This window comes from Lepidochelys olivacea (genome assembly GCF_965140295.1).
Source record: "Lepidochelys olivacea isolate rLepOli2 genome assembly, chromosome: 20".
In the NCBI taxonomy this organism is placed as follows: Eukaryota; Metazoa; Chordata; order Testudines; family Cheloniidae; genus Lepidochelys; species Lepidochelys olivacea.
Window position 1 is genome coordinate 10,351,412 of NC_140430.1, and position 20,352 is coordinate 10,371,763.

The 20,352-nt window shown below is 56.2% G+C and overlaps 2 protein-coding genes across 3 annotated transcripts; both read right to left on the minus strand.

The window, feature by feature from the left end:
* Positions 1-8,306: 8,306 nt before the first annotated feature.
* Positions 8,307-13,023, minus strand: LOC311510446 (syntaxin-binding protein 2-like; the record flags this gene model as incomplete). Its single annotated transcript, XM_084610111.1, has 4 exons — positions 8,307-8,469; positions 9,646-9,878; positions 10,476-10,551; positions 13,006-13,023. 4 exons carry the CDS (start codon positions 13,021-13,023, stop codon positions 8,317-8,319), a joined length of 480 nt encoding a protein of 159 aa, XP_084466237.1. The 3' UTR covers positions 8,307-8,316.
* TRAPPC5 (trafficking protein particle complex subunit 5) lies at positions 11,985-15,650 on the minus strand. 2 transcript variants are annotated; one of them, XM_084610495.1, is made up of 2 exons: positions 15,519-15,650; positions 11,985-14,844 (listed from the first exon to the last, which is right to left on the minus strand). In XM_084610495.1, exon 2 carries the CDS (start codon positions 14,838-14,840, stop codon positions 14,274-14,276), a length of 567 nt encoding a protein of 188 aa, XP_084466621.1. In that variant the 5' UTR covers positions 14,841-14,844; positions 15,519-15,650; the 3' UTR covers positions 11,985-14,273. The 2 variants fall into 2 exon arrangements, with proteins under 2 accessions (XP_084466621.1, XP_084466622.1); XM_084610496.1 differs by having other exon boundaries at positions 15,422-15,628.
* Between the last annotated feature and the right edge of the window lie 4,702 nt (positions 15,651-20,352).

The window sequence follows — 20,352 nt, forward strand, 5'->3', positions numbered from 1 at the left end:
GCCCCCCTTCCCCCCCTCCCCCGACTGGTTATGTCATCATTAGCCACTAGAGGGGGTTCTTGCACCTTCCTCTGAAGTAGCTGGTGCTGGGGTGGCTGGCCCCATTGATCTGGTTTGGGGAAGGAGGCAGCAGGGAGAGGGCGGGGTACTGGGCTAGATGGGTCCTGTGACGCTAGCAGACCAGGTGTCAGCTCATGCCCAGGCCCTTAGGCCTCACTGAACACTGACAAGTGCAGAGCTTGACCCAGCCTGTGTGTTAGCCGTGTGACAACAGCTGCTGATCAGCGTGTGTGGAGTGTTTCGACTTGTGGAATTGCTTGCAGGATTGATCTCTCCCATAACCTCTGTAGCCTGTGGTATAAAGTTAGAATGAATGTTTGCATCGTAAACCTCTGTAACTGCTCCACACCACTGAGTTTGCGGGGCAGCTTACGTCCACCTAACACTGCGTCTACACTAAAATTTGGCTCCCGCTGATGTAACTCACCTGCTTTGCCGACTTAATCCTGCCACTTCCCCCAGTCAGCGTAGTTAGGTCAATGCAGTGTCAGTGTACATACTGCGTTGCTTACATCGACTGTCCCGCAATGCCCCACACTGACAGTACAATCGATATCACACACCACAGACACAAGGAGCCAGGTGTACACACACACAAGTGCTGTAACTACTGTGGCGGCTGCACGCAGGGCGATTTGATTTTGTAGTGTAGCCATGGCCTGTGTAACTCCCTCAACAGGGGAGAAGCATGAATTAGTGTAAAGTGCTGGGTCTGCCCATCGAAACCAAACGAGCCATTGCAAAATATCCTTACTGATTGCCTCTCTTGTTAGATATTTTACTGCATGTGTGTGTGTGTGTGTGTGTGTTCTCCCTGTGTGCTGCCCCAGCTCTGTGCAGACAGCCAGCACAGCAGACCTTGAGTGAACCACCCAATGACCACAAGATCCGTTAAGGGACGAAGGCACCCGGCCAGGTTTATTGTTGACAAGGCATGCTAATAGCACCTGGCAGACTCTACGAGGATACTAAGACATGTATGCCTGTGACAATGGACGCAGCTCAGTGAATGGCAGGACTTTCCATTTCCCCCTTGGCTGGACCAACACATTCTCTCAGAGATACCCTGATACAAACAAGCTGCCCCTCTGACTTAGATACTGCCCTCTGACCTGGCTAGTTATTGTCCACTTTTTTGTACATGTTGGTTTGATTAAAACATTTGTATTTATTATGTTGCTATTTGACCTTATCTTTTAGAAGGGCTCAGTGTGTTCCTGTTATCCTTGGGGAATGTTTTTGTGCCATTCTTGATATTGTGGTTTTTGTACCACGCGTCTGGAATGTGTTTGTGTGAGTCCTTTGTGCCGAGCACTGTCCAGGACTGCGCGTTTCTGCACCATCAGGGCTGGGCTCACCAGATTCTGGGAACGTGCAAGTGGGCAGGGCCTGACGTTTGCTCACAGCAGGGAGAGGGGATACTGGGCTGGATGGACCCTGTAGGAATCAGCCAGGCTGAGTTTCCTGCAGGGCAGAGGGAGGTGAGTGGGCCTCGTTAGATGCAGCCTGGGGGGGCTGGCTGTGGTGAGGGGGTTCTCGGGCTTTGGGGGGGTTCTCTGCAACAGGCTGTCTCTGTGACTGATGCTGATCACACTACACTGCCCCCTTCTTAAAGCCCAGCACAGCCCAGCCCAGCCCAGCAGCTGGAGCCCACCCAGTAATTAGGAAATGAGATTTAATTTCAGGCAACAAAATGCCATGAAAGTGGCGGGTGAGCCGGCTTTGGGCTGCGCGGTAAGATGATAAGCAGCATCACACGGGCTGGTTGCATAATTGTGAACTTGGCTCAGGCCGGTTGCCTTCCCCGCCCCCCCGCCCAGCCCTGGAGGTTGGGGGCCGACTCTGAGGAGGGCTGGGGGTCGAGATGCTGGGTCCCTGCCCGGGAGAAGGGGTGTGCACTGGGCATCATTCTGGGATCGCTCAGCCCCCAGCATGGCCTGGCCCAGGGCAGGGGGCACTGGGCCGCAGTCCATACCCACAAGGGATGGGCAGGTTGGGGACAGGGCTAGCTCAGCCTGGGTTTGGTGAACTCCAATCTTGAGACAATATTTCCTCTACGGCCCATTGGATGCACCTGTGCTGCCTACAGGGGGCACTGCCGCTGCATGGGGGTATCACCCACCTGCACCTGCTGCCTCCCACTGCCCCACCCCAAATCACCCCCTGGCCCCTCCACCCATGCACTGTATACAGCTTGCAGTTACTGTAAACCTCTCCCCCTCCCTGCTACCCCCACTGCCTCCCCCCAGCCCTGCTGTAAGCCCCCCAAGTCACCCCGCTCTGCCCCAAGCAATCTCCCTCCAGCAGGGTCTGCATGCAGTCTCTGCAGGATGAACTCTTCTGCAAGCCTGGTGCAGCTTCACCTGTCCCTGGGTCCCAGCTCCGCCCTAGTCATGATCCCCCCAATCCAGGCCCAAAGGTCTTGGGGGCCCTGGCACAGCTGGCACTGGGAGACAGGGGCATCTTGGCACCCCATTCCCACCAGCCCCCAGGGCTGGGACCAGCAGTGATCAGCACCCCCAGGCCCACTGCATGGGCTGATGCGTGCAGCCCTCTCCAGCTGCCCTTACCAGGGCCTGGGGCAGAGCATGGCAGAGCCAGGGCAGAGGGGCTGGGCCTGTCTGCTGGACCCACCCTCCCTCCTGGCACCGACCAGGCCCATGGCCAGCTGTCTCAGGCCCGCACCCCCCTCATGCTTCTGGGGGCAGGCTGAGGGGTACAGCGTGTGTGGCTGGGGTCCCCCTTGCTCAAGGTGCAGGCCCGGGGTGCAGACGGAGCCCCATGTAAGGGCAGCCATGGGGGGAGCTGGCGAGCCCACAGTTGGGCAGGTGTCTCCGCCGGAGCTTTTTAATTCCGCACCCCCAATTCACCGCCCACCTGCCTGGCAGCCGCACAGCAATTATCCAAATGGCTGTTAATTGCGGCTGATAATTCCTCACGGGGATCAGGGGTGGAAAGCTCCGCAGCTGAGCAGATTGGGGCTGGGCCCGAGCAGCAGATCCCAGGTGCCAGGGTCTCTCACCCCGTCCACATCAGGCACGCAGTGCTGGCAGGGCTCGTTTGCCCAGCAGGGAGACAGGAGGCACTGCTGTGCCTGCTAAACCCTGGGGCAAAGGAGAGAGAAACCCGTCACCCCCTGCTCTGGCGGAGGGTTCCTGGCCTGGCTTACATGGCACAATCCAATGGGCCCTGGTGGCCTGAAACTTCACTACCCACCCTCTCTGTGGCCCAGCCCCCAACCCCAGGGGGAAGCCAAGAGACACCCCCAAGCTAGCTGGGATGTGCCCTGGGGTCCTGCCCTGACCAGCTGCACTGCAACGCCCCCTGTAGGGATGGGCTACCTGCCCCTCATGCAAATAGCAATGCCCCCCTCCCCCAAGCATGCTCTCTGCTCGTGCTTCTCCACCAACGGGAGCATGCCCCTTACAAGGCAGCTCCCTGACTGCCCCCTGCTCCATATGCTGTGTGGGGACGGGGGGGAATTACACCAGAAGGGCCTGGCTAGTCTATCATGAACCAACACCAGGCCCAGAGACTCTTTGATACAAGGTCCCAGAGGGGGATGACAGGACATTATCCCTATGCCCCACCTTGCATCTGAGCTGGGACCCCATATGAAACTCTAGCTCCCCAGTCCCAGCCTGTGTGGCCCCCCAGCATCCAGTGGGACAGAGACCACTCAAATGGACAGCATCTCAGACCCACATCATGGGGGGGCTGGCCCAGCCCCCGCTTCCTGCCTGATCAGCATGCACTGCCCTCTTTGCGCAGCAGGTGGCGATAGGAGACCAGCCCTGCGCTCTCATGGCAGACGGCTCTGAAACCGGCTCCAGCAGCCCCAGTGGAACCCAAGCCCACCCAGGAGCACCTCGGCAAGGGGGGGGCTGCGTCTGCTCTTCGCTGGGTAGCACAGACAGTCGGGGGTGGGGGGGGTGGGGACGTACAGCCCCTAATGCTACCCCAACTGTCCCACCTCAGTACGTGGCCCGATTTTCAGCCACGCTCGGGAGCAGAACGTCAGAGCGGCCACCACCCACCCGCCTGGCAGGTCTCTACAGCCTCTGGGTAAATGGCTTGAGGCTGACGGGGGAGCGCCTCTCTTGGAGGAGTATCTGGCCCCCACCACTGTAGCACTATCATTGCTGCATCCTGCCCCACCATGCACGTGGGGCTGGGCAGGGCTGTCACCCCATTGCAGAGGGGGACGGAGGCCCAGAGGGGCTGGGTGACTCACCCAAGGTCACACCGGGAGTCTGTGGCAGACTAGGGACATGAACCCAGAGCTGGCGCCATCATTCCTCTCCAGCCCTACCCAGCCTGGATGGCTTGCTATACCCAGCCCTCACCCCCACCCCCCACGGGACTCTGCTCACACCTTTGCCAGTTCGGCTCTGCTGGAGGGATCCCCGAGTGCAGATGGGGGCTGGCGTAACCACCGGGTCACCCCACCCTGCCCAGAGCAGAGGGGGGGTTAGTGCACTGGTGGGTGCCACAGCACTGCCTGTGCCAGCTACCCATCAGGGCTGGCAGCTGGGAAACATCAAGGCAAGAGGGACTAGTGCAGACAAGGCCCCAGGGTGCCGGGACCGCGGGCTGGGTGGCTTTGGAGACCTGACTGCTAGAAGCCATGCTACAAGAGACCCTGGGGTTCTTTCTGCGCCAGCTGGCAAGGCAGGGGCACATTGGACTGGCCAGCCGGGAATATGCTGCATGGAGCCAGCATTGCATTGAGAGCAGGGGCTTGAGTCAGCACTCCCAGCCCTGCAGTGGGCGTGCTGTCTGGATTCTATTGAAGGGGGCTGGGCAGGCAGGACTCCTGGCTCCTATTCCTGCCTCTGCCACCTACTCCTGGCACGCTGCTCCATGCCTCAGTTTCCCCCCTGTAACATGGGGATAGTGCTTTCACCTGTGACAGGGAGGCTTGGCAAGAGCCTCAGGAATATCCCTGGGGGGACTCACGGGAGTAACAGCAGCAGGGTGTGCACAGAGCAGGATTTTGCCCTCCTGAGAGCAGCCATCAGCTCCTGAGAATAGCCCAGATCAGACTGGGGCTGCAGGCTGGAGCCAGCTCTGCTACAGCAAGTAGCTCCGGTGGTTAACAAGCATGCTGTCAAGCCCTTCCCTGTGTAGATGGTTTTGGCAACCAGGTGTGTGCCAGGCTCCCCACTGGAGGCAGGCCTGTGCTGCCAGCTGTGAGTTACAGAGCGTCTGTGCCATGGCAGCCAGCTATCCCAGAGGGGGCCCCCCTGCCTGAGACTGGTAGCATTATCCCCCTTTTACAGATGGGGAAACTGAGGCACAAATAGGGGAGGTGACTTGCCCAAGGTCACCCAGCTGGGAATGGAACCCGGGTCTCCCGTTCCAGTCCAGGGGTCTATCCACTAGGCAACACTGCCTCGGTGGATGGGAAAGTAGAGAGGAATGGTGCGGTCATGGATCCACAGGGTCGGTGCCAGGGCCCCAGCTGTGGAAGTCTCTGGGAGGAAGCCCTTTGCTGTGCCAGACCCCAACAGGTTTCTCTCTTCCTCCAGGACAGGCCACATGGCCTCCCTACCACCTGAGACTGAACCGCTAGGCTTCACCCCGTGAGCCCTGCCCAGCGAGTCCAGCTGAGACAGATCCTGGTAGAGACCCGTCCACTCTGCAGGGCCCGACGCCCCTCAGCCCGGATGACAGGGCCACTCACCCAGCATTGTCAGGACAGTTGGGTTTCTTAGGCACCTGGACCCCAGCCCGGGAAGCCCGGCCCACTGAAGGTTAAAGCAAGAGGCTGTTCTGGTCAGCCCAGAGCCCGGCTGAGCTGCAGAGAAACCTGTTTTCAGCTCCGGGTCTCTCGCTCAGGGCCTGTCTACATGTAAACCACTTCAGCTGCTCCGCTTCAGTGATGCCGCCTTTCCCATACCCCCGAGCGACACAGTGGCACCGACCCAATTGCCTCGTGTAGACCAGGCCTCGGCCTGACCTTGGTCAGTTCTCAGGCGAGAGCTCCCAGCTTCCCCCACTTATCCCCCAGCTCAAACCTTCCCAACCCTGTGTGCTCGAGCTGGGGGCCCTGCTCCAATTCCCTGCTGGGAGCATCCAGCCAGGGGCCATTGGAGCCGGCACGGTCTTTCCGGCCCCCAGGCTGATCTGGGTTGGATTCTCTTCATTTCACCAAGACTTGGAGGTGACACCACCCCCATGACTCTTACCTTCCCTGAGAGTCCTTCCTCCCCACCCCCCACCAGAGAAGCCATGAAACATATAGGGGAAACTGAGGCACACATCAGATTCATAAAAGATATTACAAACATTCCCAGTTGGTCACAGGTGCACAGTCTCCCAGCAGCTTGGCAAAGGCTGGAGGCAAGAGCAGAGGCAACAGGAGGGAGAGATCTGGGCAGGCCTTGGATTTTACATCACTTTGCTTCTCCTAGGGGGACAGGAGCCACTGGATTTCCCTTGCGAGAATCCAGGGGAGGGTGGGTTTGCAGCTCCCCTCTGCTGGGGGTGGGATGGGGATGGCAGGAGCTAGGGGAAGCCCACAGGCCAGGGCTGACTGTGGCTAAGGCTCAGGAGAGGTGGGTTCTATTCCTGCTCTGACAGACTCCCTGCATGCCTTAGTTTCCCATTTGTAACACAGGCCACCCTGCTTCTCTGGAAGGCTGAATTCATTAGTGAGGTTCCGATACCATGGTGATGGGTGTAGGAGCACACACAGATAGGAGTGTCCAGGTGTGGAAGAGGCTCTGTCATAAATATAAAGGGAAGGGTAACCACCTTTCTGTATACAGTGCTATAAAATCCCTCCTGGGTAGAGGCAAAACCCTTTCACCTGTAAAGGGTTAAAAAGCTAAGATAACCTCGCTGGCACCTGACCAAAATGACCAATGAGGAGACAAGATACTTTCAAATCTTGAGGGGGGGCGGAACAAAGCATCTGTGTGTGTGATGCTTTTCCGGGGAACAGATCAGGAATGCAGTCTCACAACTCTTGTTAGTTAGTAAGTAATCTAGCGAGAAATGCATTAGATTTCCTTTTGTTTAATAGCTGGTAAAATAACCTGGGCTGGAGGGAATGTATATTCCTGTTCTTGTGTCTTTTTGTAACTTAAGGTTTTGCCTAGAGGGATTCTCTGTTTTGAATCTGATTATCCTATAAGGTATTTACCATCCTGATTTTACAGAGGTGATTCGTTTACCTTTTCTTTTATTAAAATTCTTCTTTTAAGAACCTGATTGATTTTTCATTGTTCTTAAGATCCAAGGGTTTGGGTCTGTGTTCACCTGTACAGATTGGTGAGGATTCTTAGCAAGCCTTCCCCAGGAAAGGGGGTGTAGGGCTTGGGGGGATATTTTGGGGGAAGACGTCTCCAAGTGGGCTCTTTCCCTGTTCTTTGTTTAAACGCTTGGTGGTGGCAGCATACAGTTCAAGGATAAGGCAAAGTTTGTACCTTGGGAAAGTTTTAACCTAAGCTGGTAAGAATAAGCTTAGGGGGTCTTTTGATGCAGGTCCCCACATCTGTACCCTAGAGTTCAGAGTGGGGAAGGAACCTTGACAGGCTCTGTGTGCGAAGCTTAGTTCTGTGACCAAACTGCCCTGTTTATAAACAGAGAGATTGTGCTGGGCACACACTTCCCCAGTCAGTGCCTCGGTTTCCCCATCTGTACAGAGGGGATAAGAACACTGGCCTTTGTAGAGCACTTTGAGATCTGCCCACAGCCAGTGTTAGAGAAGGGCTGGGGCCATTAGTCCAACCACACAGGGAATGCTATTGTTCTGCCAACCCCGCAGGATCTCCAAGGGGGTCTAGACCCCACCCCTCCCCCCCTCCCCCGCCAGGATCTCCGAGCAGGTTCTAAATCACTCCTCCTTCCTTCTACTTCTCGTGTGCTCCCCCTCCCCCACAGCTCTGTCCCATGGCGAGGGCGTGGCCGACACAGCTTGCCCAACTGTCCCATGCTGGGCTCGTATTCCTTGAACACCTTGAGTTTGGCCAGCACAGCGTGCGCCAAGTGGAAGTTATCTTCATGGTCCCTGCAGCAAAGACAAACCCTGTGGGTCAGAAACAGCTCCTCCCCCAGGGGCACATGCACTTCCTGTAGGAGGTAACCAGGTACCCTCGCCCTTTGGGCACACTCACTTCCTGTAGAGGATGGCCGGGTACCTCCCCATGGCACAGTCACTTCCTATAGGGGATAGCTGGGTACCCCTTCCCCCGGGCACACTCACTTCCTGTAGCGGATGGTCAGGTACCCTTCTCCCTCTGGGCACACTCACTTCCTGTAGCGGATGGCTGGATACTCCTCCAGGGTTTCACACAATGTGGCAATCTGCTCTGCCAGCATCTCCATCTGCTTGTTCTTTTTGAAGAAGTGGTAGGGGCTGAACCAATTGTGGAAGGTCTGTGGCCCGTCCAGGGAGTACACCTTGGGGACGGGGGAGAGCAGAGATCAGACCCCGGTGCCAACTGCTTGCAGCCAGGCCAGCTGTGCCCCATACCGCGCCCCTAAGACATGCTGTTGGACCAGGCCAGCCTGGCGGAGCTGTAGCGAGCCCCTAGTGAGGGAGAGATCCCTTTGCCAGTGCCACTCCTGTTGTAATAGAGGGATAGCGAGCCAGAGATTCATGCACCAGCCTGGGATGAAGATGCCCCAGGTTCAGGTCCTTACGTGGCTGCAGACTCTCGGGTGCCCTCAGGGGTGTGTCTCTGCCCTGGAGAAGTCAATGTTGGGGGAGGGGGCTTGGCCACGCTTCTAGTCTGGCGAAAGCCCCAGCATAGTTGTGGGCAAACCCGGCATCAAGGTGCGTCTGCCGCTGTCGCTTATTTCACTGGCCGAACAGAACGAGCCACTGGGGCAAATGTGCTTGGACACCAATAAATAGTATCAGCCCATGAAGGGTTTGCTGGCGCAACGGGACGGGTGAGCCAGCAAAGCCTCCTGACGGACATTCAGCTTCTACCAGCCAAAGCTTCTCTTGGCACAGCTGGCACCGGTACCCCAGATGAAATCAGCTAGAGTGGCGAAAGGACTGCTTTGCCAGCGTAACGGCATCTACCCGGGGCTCTGCCACCACAGCTGCATCAGTTACAGGGCGGATTTTTTCTCTCATGTCCCCGTAACAAACCCATACCAACAAAGCTTTTGTGTGTAGCCCAGGCTCATGTCTCTCTGTGCCTCAGTTTCCCCAACAATGCAATGGGGCTGACACCACAGTCCTGCCCCTCAAGGGGCGTGAGGGGGAAAATCCACTGATGACACAAGGAGGGGATGGGGTGGTTGGGTAAAGGGCAGGCGTGTGGAGTATCGGGCTGTCTTGCAGGCCTGGTATAAACCATCAGTAAGAGCTGGTAAAGCCAGGGAGGCAGGGCCCTCCTTCTCCATACATCTACCATCCCCACCAGGTGCAAGCCAGCGATTCCACGTCTCACAGGGTGTGAGCAGCCAGCTAGTCCCTGCTGCCCTGTGCTGGCGTCAAACCCGGGGCCCTAGAAGGGAAAGGTTCCCCCCCCCCCCCCGGAGCCACGTGGACACTAAGGATGGGGTGTCGTACGTCACCATCCACCCCGGGGGCCTGCTCCTCAAAACCCAGCCACCCCTCACCTGGCTCTCATAGGGCAGGAAGGCCATGTTGATCTCCTTGAGGGTTTTGATGGCCTTGATGATCCGTGACTTGCTCAGCTCCTTGAACAGAGGCTCAGGACAGGCTGCAAGGCAGAGGCAGTGGGTGGGAGTGACAGGCACAGGGCTCAGGACCCCCAGCACAGCGCCAGCCCCCACGGACAGGGCCAGACCGGGCACAGCAGGGGCAGTAGTGCTGCACACCTGTGGGGAACCTGGGCAAGCCAGCAGGGCCACACAGGAGTCAACGATGCCCCCCCGAACCAGAGTCATGCCGGGTTCTCGCTTTCTGCAGCATCAGCAGCGAGGGGGAGCCACAATCTCTCCTACACAGCCCCTGTCTCACACCCTGCCCTCAGCCCCCCCGCAGGGCTGAGTGACCCGAGTGTACTACGTAGGATGATGCACAAGGAGGAACAGGGACTTGGGCTCCCCCTGCCGCTGTAATGGGGAGAAGCAGATCTGACCCTGACACACTGGGTATTCTGGTGCTGTCCCATCCCCCCACCGAGTTGGGACTGATGGAGCAATGCATGCTGGGAATGGTAGCCAGAGGCCGCCTTTCTGGGCATATGCTGCAGGTGTCTGTGAGCCGTGCTGGCTGGAGGCAGGCCCGTGGGGGAGAAGTGGGGGAAGGGATAGGTGGGGTCATTCGGTCTGGCCTGCTGGGGCTGCATCCCCTGCAGGAGGGCAGAGCATAATCAGGGTGCTGCGCACTGGCCTGCCGGCAGAGAGAGACCCCCCACCCCCAGGCGCCAGTGTGCCGCTGTCCAGGCTCCCAGCTGGGGGATCCCCCGACCCCCGATACTCACGGCTGAGGAAGAAGACGTGAGCTGCCTTGTAGTTGAAGGTGGGGGTGCCCTGGAAGTCACTGATCAGAGCCTGCACCTACTGCAAAGGGGGAAAAGGGGGTTGTCAGGCCCAGCCCCTGGGGACTCAGAGTCCAGCATGATGCCATCGGGAGGTGGGCTGGTTTTCACCCCCCTGGCTCTGGGCTCCCTCCCTGCCTGGAGCAGGGCATGTGTCCATGTGCCCGGGACATCCTCAGGGTCCAGTCACGTCTCTTGCTGGCACACAAGTGTCCGTGCCCAGCCTCAGATGGGGCCTGGTATTGCCTTGCTGCTGAACTAAGTGGGCTCTGAGCAGCACCCAGGGAACAGCCGGCCGAGCAGCAATCCCAGGCAACTACCATCCGGGCCCCCTCCCTCCCCGGGTGCCAGGCTGGGCACCTGCAGCTTTGCCACACCAGCTAGCCTAGCAGGGTGTTCGGAAGCTGTTCGGACTCCTCGACCAGCCATTGTGACAGGTGAGAACCTGGCTGTCCTGTCCCAAGCCCCAGGCCCCAGCTCGCAGTCCTCTCCTACAGCGCTCCCTCCGTGGGCAGCCCCTGCGGGTTCTGGGCTTCACCCTGCTTTGCCAGCACCCCCTGCCCCTGGTCTCCCTCCACTCGCCTCCCTGCTGCAGATGCAGGAGCCTCCTCCCCTACAGCCCCTGTTCCCTGAGCCTCTGCCTCAGCGACTCTCCTTCGCTTTGAGTCTCAGCTGAGGTCGCCTCTCTCCGCCTGCTGCACCTGCCCATCCAATCCCCACAGGATTGCACTGCGGAGAGGTCTGGGGGACAGTCTGTGCCTCCCGTGGCAAAGAACATGAAGCCCAGCTCTGGGGAAGCAGCCTCTTGGGGAGCCCTCTCGTTGAGGTGGATTGATTACATCAATAGGAGAGCACTCTCCCGTAGACTTATCACATCTTCAGCAGACCTGCTAAACTGCCGCGGCAGCATTGATCACAGTGGTGCCGATTTAGCACTATAGTGAAGACAAGCCCTGTGTGTCTGTGCATCACCCAACCCAATGCAGCCCCAATCTGGGTTGGGGCCTCTCAGCGCTACAGTCATACCAATGGCAACAGGCAACAGACTCTGGGGTGTCCCTTGGGCTACCTACACATCAGCAGTATATCCGCTCTACGCAGACTCTGAACATCAGTAATGGGCACTGTGTAACAGAACTTCCCACTGTACTAAAGACAGCTGAAACACCCTAACATTAATCTTCCATGTAAACAATTCAAGGGGTGGAATGTATGCTTAAAGATAAGGAAGATGACAGTGCCTTAGCTGTCAGAGTGCAAGCAATCATGAACAGAAGGATGCTCACAGAAGAACTAAAACAGAGGGGTAATGTCTATGTGACACTCTCACTTTCAAGAGATGATCCACACAATCCGCAACTGTGAGAACCTGTAGGGTATTGTGCTTTAATGGTGCCTGGAACAAAACCTTGCTTTGAGACTCAAGCGTTGAGGACACACGCACATACAGGCTGGGTATAAACTGATTTTATTTGTAGAGTTAGACAGGTCCTGCTAGGCTTTCCCAAGATTATATACAGCACTCATTGCCCAAAGAGCATGTACAATAGAAAAGTGATCAATAAAACCAGCACACACAGAATGCAAAACAATTCATTTCTTTGTGAACCATGGGATGCAAAGGAATGAGCGATGAACCTGAAATGGGGATGGGGGAGGGTAACAACCTGACAGAGAGAAATGAAAAAAGGCCATTTAACTAAACTGAATTTTAGTTTGTTAACTAGGAAAATGTTATCAGCTTGGTAAAGATCCAAAGCATCAGATTCTCTGGTTAAAAGGGGCTCATTGTCAACATGAGGATTTTGAAATTCAAGGTTTTGACAGAACCTCCCTTTATGTAACAACATTCTGAAAATTTCCATTTTAACTCAAGTTCCTTTTAAAAAAAAAGATGCGTGAGGGGGAGAGGAAGCTTGCTTTTCTGTTGATGCTTTTAATGCTCTTTTCAGCAAGGAAGAAACTGACAACGAGGAATAGGGAAACTGATGGCATGGAATTGCTGCACAAAGGAAAGGAGCTGAAAAGAGGAATCTCTTTTCTTTGCAAACTACTTCCTGTCAAAGTGATATTAGGAGTTACTCGCAACTGGTACAGATGCAGAGTTTTCAGTGAGATTTGTTTTCAAGCCAGTCATGTCCCTTTCATTAAGCTTGCACTGTGGGGGTGGAATAAGGTATCACAACTCATTGCCTGCTGAATGTTTAGGGACAGCAACTTCTCCAGCAAGAGCAGAGGCTGCCAGACATCACATCTCAGCTGTTTTGAAGGTTAAACAAAGCATCAAGTTTTTGAAGAAAATCCCCACTGCTCCCACATTCAGATCTCCCCCAAACATTGTAAACCAGCAGCAACAGAGAATATGTTCCCTGTGGCAGGTCACCTTTCAGGCAAGAAGCATGTTAAATCTCGTCTGGGAACAGCCTGGCTGTTGGCATGGTAAAGATGTCTAGTTTTGTGTTTCCATCCTCACCGGGCACTGAGCATACATGCCGCGGTTTGAAAGCGTGAGCGTGCTATGCTCTGAAAGGAAAAGCTGGATTTTAACCCTCAGACTAACTGACCCATTCAGAACCTGCTTCATGGGCAGCAGAAGGGGAAGCTTCTGACACATACTCTGTCCCTGTCCCTCCCCACCAGTGTGTCTCAAACCTGCCTTGGAGGGATCCAATCTAGAAGGCAGTGGGATGTTCAGTGCTGTGCTTTGCTAGGACTGCCAATCAGGGCAGCTCGTTGGAGCTGGCTGTGCGAGTGGTTCTGGGGCGTGGCTGCCCTGTCCCACTAAGAACCACGCTGAGTCCCACACACACAAGCAGTCAGAAAGCAGAAGTCAGAACTGCTGAAATAGGCCAGAGCAGAAGCAGCAGCCTAGGTCTAAAGATGCTGCAGCCCAGGAACCAGTACTTCTTGACTTTATTTTATTAAGCTGGGGAAAGTTTCAGTTTTCTCCAATCTTGAAAAACAGGTCACACACCCACCTCCTGTGGGGCAACTGCTCTCCCATCAGCTCTGCGGGCAGGGGGTTGGGCACATGGGAAAAAACCTCCTGATGCTGCCCCACCAACATATCTCAGCTCTGCACGCGGGAGAGATCATCTCATAGGCAAGAGCAGAGTTCAGAGTCTAAGTCTGTCTACAGACAACAGGGAGGTGTAATCCCCACTCGGGTGGAGATGCACACACTAGCTCTGTTCAAGCTGGCACACTAAAAGCAGCAGCAGCAAGGGCTAGCCACCAGAGTGTGTACCTAGGATCTCAGACGGGATCATGTTCTGGCAGGGGCTGCGGCTCGAGCTAGCTGCCCGAGCACAAGCCTGTCTGAGATTCTAGGTACGTCCAGGGTGGTTAGCCCCAGCCACGCGCCTGTGCCACCACTGCTACTGGTATTTCTAGTGCGTTAGCTCAGTCAGAACTAGCCTGCGTATCCCTACCCGAGCTGAGCATGACAACCACCAGCTGCAGTGTGGATGCATCTTTGGCTGCCAGTTGGCATCCCTGGCAGCAGCCAAGAATTGAACAGGGAGTGGGAGAGCGGAAGGGAGGGGCAATTAATATGACGGGGAAATGTGTTCCACTGGAACTGGGCTGAGGCCCCCTCTGCTTCATGTAGATTCATTCTGATCTGCACACAGCCTGCACCAGACCAGCCACGGCACCCCTTTGAGGACATCCTAACACAGTCCTTTTAGTTACACAGTGCACATGTACGAGAGCAGCACGCCGGCTCCCCCAGCAGTGCGCTCAGCGGCCGTCCAGGGCTTTGTCTCGCGCGATGACGGACTCGTCAAATTTGATCATGAGGGTGGTGCCCTTGTGCCAGTGGGCCGTCACCTTGGCGGGGAAGCCACTGTAGGTGAGGATGGCTTCCACGATGCCAGCTGTGAAGGAGGCACAGTTGAGCGTGCTGTTCTCCTTGGGCACCGAGATGTACGTGTTGATCAGTGGCTCTTTCTCGATGATGTAGTAGGTCTTGTCATCGTCGTTGGCCTGCTCCAGCTTGTCCGCCTCCTTCCCGAACAAGGCCTTCCACACCGTCACCTTGATGAAGAGGAGAATGTTGATGACCTTGGTCTCCCGCTTGCCGTTTTTCTCCCGCATGACCAGCACATCCAGGATGCGAGCTCCCACTTGCTGGCCCAGCTCAGAGAGCTTGTTCTGGAGCTCAGAGACGGAGTAGACCCGGTTCTGACAGTACTGGACTATCTCGGAGAAGAGCAGAGAGAATGCGCTCAGGCTGACCTCTGTCTTTGGCCGGGTCAGAGACCGCTCCAGGATGGCAGATTTCCCACGAGTGAAGCGTGAATCCATTGTCCTAAAGGAGAACAAAATACTCAGTTCTGTGGGACAGGTACCGTCTCTTATGAGGTGTCTTTGCAGCGCCTGGCACTATGGGGCCCTGAGCGCAGCTGAGGCTGCAAAGTGTTACTGCGATACACAGAAGAAAAAATAAAAGAAATCTGATGAACAAATCTCTGATGTGTCTATAGCACCTTCCATTCCCAGGGACTTTACAACAATACCTCTGCAGGGATCCCGTACTCAATGCTGAGAGGCAGCCAGGCACCTTTGGGGTGGGGTGGCTGCGCATACAGGGCTCCCTGGTCCGGCGCCGAGAGGCAGCCAGGCTTGGGGGGGGCACACAAGCAGGGGGGCAGCACAAGAAGCACAGAAGGAGCCGCCCGACTGACGCCACGTGGGGTGGGGCAGGATTTGAGTCTGGGGAGCTAAAAGTTGACACCAGAGTTGGGATCCGGCTGGGGCAACGGCCCGGGATTCACACAACTGCCGAGGGCCTTGGAGGGATCCCGAGGGCCCCCCCTTATAGGGGGCGAGGAGACCCACGCGTCCCTGGGACCCAACCCCGTCACCCTGTCCCCAGCACCACGAACCAACGCCAGAGACGGCCCCCGCCGGGCTCAGGCGTGCCGCGCCGCCCCGCCCCCACCTCTCCCGACCCGCGCGCCGGGGGCCCGGCCGGGCACTCACGCGCGGCGGGGGCGGGGCGGGGCGCCTCTCTCCAGGAGGGGGAAGAGGGAGCGGAAGCCAATGAGCCGCCCCCGTTCCCGGCCGCACTCTGCGCTTTACGGCTGCCGCTGCTGCAAACGGGCCGCGCCGCACCAGCCACAGGGAGGCGGGGCTTGGTCACCACAGCAACCGGGACTGGTTCTCGTAGGGGCAGGGGTCACGTGGTAACGGGCTCGGCTGGCGGGAGGGGGGGGACGGGGGCGAGGCCGACCGGTGGGTGTGGCTCGTTGTCAGCCGCCAGGCTGCAGGAAGCGAGCGCGACTTTCTGCGGGAGGTGTGGCCTAAGGGAAGGGGGTGGGGCTTGTTGCGAATACAGACTGACAGGGCTACCACTCTGAAACCTACACTGTGTCAGCTGCACCCTGTGTGCCAGTTACACCCTCTGTCACCTACACTGGTGCCAGCTACACTGTGTCAGCTACACCCTGTGTGTCAGTTACACCCTGTGTCACCTACACTGTGCCAGCTACACTGTGTCAGCTACACCCTGTGTGTCAGTTATACTGTGTGTCACCTACACTGGGTGCCAGCTACACTGTGTCAGCTACACCCTGTGTGTCAGTTATACCCTGTGTCACCTACACTGGTGCCAGCTACACTGTGTCAGCTACACCCTGTGTGCCAGTTACACCCTGTGTCACCTACACTGGTGCCAGCTACACTGTGTCAGCTGCACCCTGTGTGCCAGTTACACCCTCTGTCACCTACACTGGGTGCCAGCTACACTGTGTCAGCTACACCCTGTGTGCCAGTTACACCCTGTGTCACCTACACTGGTGCCAGCTACACTGTGTCAGCTGCACCCTGTGTGCCAGTTACACCCTGTGTCACCTACACTGGGTGCCAGCTACACTGTGTCAGCTGCACCCTGTGTGCCAGTTACACCCTCTGTCACCTACACTGGTGCCAGCTACACTGTGTCAGCTACACCCTGTGTGTCAGTTATACCCTGTGTTACCTACACTGTGCCAGCTACACTGTGTCAGCTACACCCTGTGTGTCAGTTATACCCTGTGTCACCTATACTGTGCCAGCTACACTGTGTCAGCTACACCCTGTGTGTCAGTTATACCCTGTGTCACCTACACTGGTGCCAGCTACACTGTGTCAGCTACACCCTGTGTGTCAGTTATACCCTGTGTCACCTACACTGGTGCCAGCTACACTGTGTCAGCTACACCCTGTGTGCCAGTTACACCCTGTGTCACCTACACTGGTGCCAGCTACACTGTGTCAGCTACACCCTGTGTGTCAGTTATACCCTGTGTCACCTACACTGGTGCCAGCTACCCTGTGTCAGTTACACCCTGTGTGCCAGTTATACCCTGTGTCACCTACACTGGTGCCAGCTACACTGTGTCAGCTACACCCTGTGTGCCAGTTATACCCTGTCACCTACACTGTGCCAGCTACACTGTGTCAGCTACACCCTGTGTGCCAGTTATACCCTGTGTCACCTACACTGTGTCAGCTACACCCTGTGTGTCAGTTATACCCTGTGTCACCTACACTGGTGCCAGCTACCCTGTGTCAGTTACACCCTGTGTGCCAGTTATACCCTGTGTCACCTACACTGGTGACAGCTACACTGTGTCAGCTACACCCTGTGTGCCAGTTATACCCTGTCACCTACACTGGGTGCCAGCTACCCTGTGTCAGCTACACCGTGTGTGCCAGTTATACCCTGTGTCACCTACACTGGGTGCCAGCTACACTGTGTCAGCTACACCCTGTGTGCCAGTTATACCCTGTCACCTACACTGGGTGCCAGCTACACTGTGTCAGTTACACCCTGTGTGCCAGTTATACCCTGTGTCACCTACACTGGGTGCCAGCTACACTGTGTCAGCTACACCCTGTGTGTCAGTTATACCCTGTGTCACCTACACTGTGCCAGCTACACTGTGTCAGCTACACCCTGTGTGCCAGTTATTCCGTGTGTCACCTACACGGTGTGTCAGCTACACTGTGTCAGCTACACCCTGTGTGCCAGTTACACCCTGTGTCACCTACACTGGGTGCCAGCTACACTGTGTCAGCTACACCGTGTGTGCCAGTTATACCCTGTGTCACCTACACTGGGTGCCAGCTACACTGTGTCAGCTACACCGTGTGTGCCAGTTATACCCTGTCACCTACACTGGGTGCCAGCTACCCTGTGTCAGTTACACCCTGTGTGCCAGTTATACCCTGTGTCACCTACACTGGCTGCCAGCTACACTGTGTCAGCTACACCCTGTGTGTCAGTTATACCCTGTGTCACCTACACTGTGCCAGCTACACTGTGCCAGCTACACCCTGTGTGCCAGTTATTCCGTGTGTCACCTACACGGTGTGTCAGCTACACTGTGTCAGCTACACCCTGTGTGCCAGTTACATCCTGTGTCACCTACACTGGGTGCCAGCTACACTGTGTCAGCTACACCGTGTGTGCCAGTTATACCCTGTGTCACCTACACTGGGTGCCAGCTACACTGTGTCAGCTACACCGTGTGTGCCAGTTATACCCTGTGTCACCTACACTGGGTGCCAGCTACACTGTGTCAGCTACACCCTGTGTGTCAGTTATACCCTGTCACCTACACTGGGTGCCAGCTACCCTGTGTCAGTTACACCCTGTGTGCCAGTTATACCCTGTGTCACCTACACTGTGCCAGCTACACTGTGTCAGTTACACCCTGTGTGTCAGTTATACCCTGTGTCACCTACACTGTGCCAGCTACACTGTGTCAGCTACACCCTGTGTGCCAGTTATTCCGTGTGTCACCTACACGGTGTGTCAGCTACACTGTGTCAGCTACACCCTGTGTGCCAGTTACACCCTGTGTCACCTACACTGGGTGCCAGCTACACTGTGTCAGCTACACCGTGTGTGCCAGTTATACCCTGTGTCACCTAGACTGGGTGCCAGCTACACTGTGTCAGCTACACCGTGTGTGCCAGTTATACCCTGTGTCACCTACACTGGGTGCCAGCTACACTGTGTCAGCTACACCCTGTGTGTCAGTTATACTGTGTGTCACCTACACTGGTGCCAGCTACACTGTGTCAGCTACACCATGTGTGCCAGTTATACCCTGTGTCACCTACACTGTGCCAGCTACCCTGTGTCAGTTACACCCTGTGTGTCAGTTATACCGTGTGTTACCTACACTGTGCCAGCTACCCTGTGTCAGTTACACCCTGTGTGTCAGTTATACCGTGTGTCACCTAAACTGGGTGCCAGCTACACTGTGTCAGCTACACCCTGTGTGTCAGTTATACCCTGTCACCTACACTGGGTGCCAGCTACCCTGTGTCAGTTACACCCTGTGTGCCAGTTATACCCTGTGTCACCTACACTGGGTGCCAGCTACACTGTGTCAGCTACACCCTGTGTGCCAGTTATACCCTGTGTCACCTACACTGTGCCAGCTACACGGTGTCAGCTACACCCTGTGTGTCAGTTATACTGTGTGTCACCTACACTGGGTGCCAGCTACACTGTGTCAGCTACACCGTGTGTGCCAGTTATACCCTGTGTCACCTACACTGGGTGCCAGCTACCCTGTGTCAGTTACACCCTGTGTGTCAGTTATACCGTGTGTCACCTAAACTGGGTGCCAGCTACACTGTGTCAGCTACACCCTGTGTGTCAGTTATACCCTGTCACCTACACTGGGTGCCAGCTACCCTGTGTCAGTTACACCCTGTGTGCCAGTTATACCCTGTGTCACCTACACTGGGTGCCAGCTACACTGTGTCAGCTACACCCTGTGTGTCAGTTATACCCTGTGTCACCTACACTGTGCCAGCTACACTGTGTCAGCTACACCCTGTGTGCCAGTTATTCCGTGTGTCACCTACACGGTGTGTCAGCTACACTGTGTCAGCTACACCCTGTGTGCCAGTTACACCCTGTGTCACCTACACTGGGTGCCAGCTACACTGTGTCAGCTACACCGTGTGTGCCAGTTATACCCTGTGTCACCTACACTGGGTGCCAGCTACACTGTGTCAGCTACACCGTGTGTGCCAGTTATACCCTGTGTCACCTACACTGGGTGCCAGCTACACTGTGTCAGCTACACCCTGTGTGTCAGTTATACCCTGTCACCTACACTGGGTGCCAGCTACCCTGTGTCAGTTACACCCTGTGTGCCAGTTATACCCTGTGTCACCTACACTGTGCCAGCTACACTGTGTCAGTTACACCCTGTGTGTCAGTTATACCCTGTGTCACCTACACTGTGCCAGCTACACTGTGTCAGCTACACCCTGTGTGCCAGTTATTCCGTGTGTCACCTACACGGTGTGTCAGCTACACTGTGTCAGCTACACCCTGTGTGCCAGTTACACCCTGTGTCACCTACACTGGGTGCCAGCTACACTGTGTCAGCTACACCGTGTGTGCCAGTTATACCCTGTGTCACCTACACTGGGTGCCAGCTACACTGTGTCAGCTACACCGTGTGTGCCAGTTATACCCTGTGTCACCTACACTGGGTGCCAGCTACCCTGTGTCAGTTACACCCTGTGTGTCAGTTATACCGTGTGTCACCTAAACTGGGTGCCAGCTACACTGTGTCAGTTACACCCTGTGTGTCAGTTATACCGTGTGTCACCTAAACTGGGTGCCAGCTACACTGTGTCAGCTACACCCTGTGTGTCAGTTATACCCTGTCACCTACACTGGGTGCCAGCTACCCTGTGTCAGTTACACCCTGTGTGCCAGTTATACCCTGTGTCACCTACACTGGGTGCCAGCTACACTGTGTCAGCTACACCCTGTGTGTCAGTTATACCGTGTGTCACC

Coding starts and splice junctions, on each gene's coding strand:
- TRAPPC5 (XM_084610495.1), bottom strand. CDS start 14,840: ATGGATTCACGCTTCACTCGTGGGAAATCTGCCATCCTGGAGCGGTCT.